Here is a 1,783-nt window from a genome sequence, read left to right as displayed (position 1 = left end):
ATATTTGAATTTTTAAAAATATGTAGTTGATAATTTAGTTAAATTATTCCTACAAAAAATTATTCCAGGAAATAATTTCCTGATTGTTTCAAATAGTGTATTAACATATGTATCAAATCCATACAGTTGTAAAACATCTTTTCAGGGAGAATCTAAGATGCTTGAACATCATGAAGAATCGTCTGGAAACATGTCACGAGATTGTAGGAAATAAGCAAATAGTCCGGGATAGTTGGGTACATGAAAAAGTAAGTAGATTTAGAAGAAATTATATACTTTTCGCAACTTAAAAAATTATCGATGTGATTTCGTATTTTCGATTCTGCAGAGTAATTGTTTGGTGACAGTCGGCGAGGGAGGTATTATCAATGTATGGCGGCAAGCGGAAACGACGCAGCAAAATTCGCCCTGCAAGCTGTTGACTAAAATTAGCAACGGGAAAGCTCGCGATCATCACAGAACTAAACCCTATTAAACATACAAACGATTGGGAAAATGAAGATTGTTATATACGAAATTTTGTAAGAAATAAATGTACAATAAAATTAACAAAGCACGCCGATTGAAGAGTCATATAATTATACTATATATATTTATATTTCCCTCACATTCTTCTTTATTACAATAACAGTAGTATGTACATTTATAATAAATAGGTATATTATTTGTTTATGCGATTAATTATTCAACGGCGAGTCACACTTATATACTGATCAAAAAATGCAGCCATGGGTACCGTATAAATGCCAAGGAATGTAAATCACATGTAACCGCAAATATGTGGAATTAATTAGACGAAGAAGAAAAGAATGGGACAGACTTATGACATGGAAACGATTTCATTCCGCCATAGCGAGAAAAACGGAGCGTCGTATATGTCGACAATTATTATAAAAATCGTACCGAGCATTACTGGATAGAGAGTACTCTTGACCTGGAGAGTAATCAACTAAACCATGTTCAATAATAATAATAATAACAATCTATAGTAAATCTATCGTCAATACACTTTGTGTTTGAAAATCGTTAAAATTCTCGAAGATATCTTCATCGCTATGATCCATGAGCGTATCAATAAACAAACACACGCCCGCTTATTATACATTATTATGTAAATATTACATTAACGATTCAAAAGACGATCGCAGTATAGCGAGTATCACAATGATAACAATAGATATAGTTTTAGAGCGAAACGGTACAGTAGGTACAGAGTAAACGTACAAAAATACTTCCCATGAGCATCAGGGACGTAAAGATTCGCTAAAACGTGGAAAAAACCGCGTTACTATAATTTCATATATATATATTTCTATATCATTAAGGATATATATTGTACATATCCTTTTTTTCAAACTTTGCATCGCCATCCGCGTGACATTATCCTAGGAAAAAAAAGATAGAAAACGCCACGAGATAGGCGCGCATAGGCCGTCGCGCTAATCCTTAGCTGTTGCAGATTTGATTCTTCAATGCATGTCATCCCACGGGCGATTGCGTGTGACTTCGTTTATTTATTTATATTATTAAGGATAAATCACTTTTCTTAATCTCTTCTCACACCGAAAGACACAGAATTTAATTGCACACCACGTGATATCGTTAATTCGCTCTATGGAATCGTGGCTTTTGCCCCACGCAATTTTACACGATTGTGCGAAATGTTTTCTCGAATCGATTACAGACAAATTATACGTTTCAAATTAATTTCGAAAGTCGATTTGAAATTATGGCCTTTTGTTTTCTCTCTGGTGAGCGTTGAATTTATATATATATATATATA

General features: G+C 33.5%; 1 protein-coding gene across 1 annotated transcript in view; it reads left to right on the top strand.

The window, feature by feature from the left end:
- The window catches only part of LOC115244592 (WD repeat-containing protein 89), a 2,408-nt gene extending 1,833 nt beyond the window's left edge, over positions 1–575 (top strand). Inside the window, exons 6-7 of the mRNA XM_029822371.1 lie at positions 146–248; positions 329–575. Coding sequence (XP_029678231.1) covers positions 146–248; positions 329–475 — 250 coding nt within the window. The 3' untranslated portion in view covers positions 476–575. The remainder of the gene's footprint in view (positions 1–145; positions 249–328) is intronic.
- The last annotated feature ends 1,208 nt before the right edge of the window (positions 576–1,783 follow it).

Source organism: Formica exsecta, unplaced genomic scaffold (assembly GCF_003651465.1).
Source record: "Formica exsecta isolate Colony F162 unplaced genomic scaffold, ASM365146v1 scaffold826, whole genome shotgun sequence".
Lineage (NCBI taxonomy): Eukaryota > Metazoa > Arthropoda > Insecta > Hymenoptera > Formicidae > Formica > Formica exsecta.
This window is presented reverse-complemented; position numbering and strand designations above follow the sequence as displayed.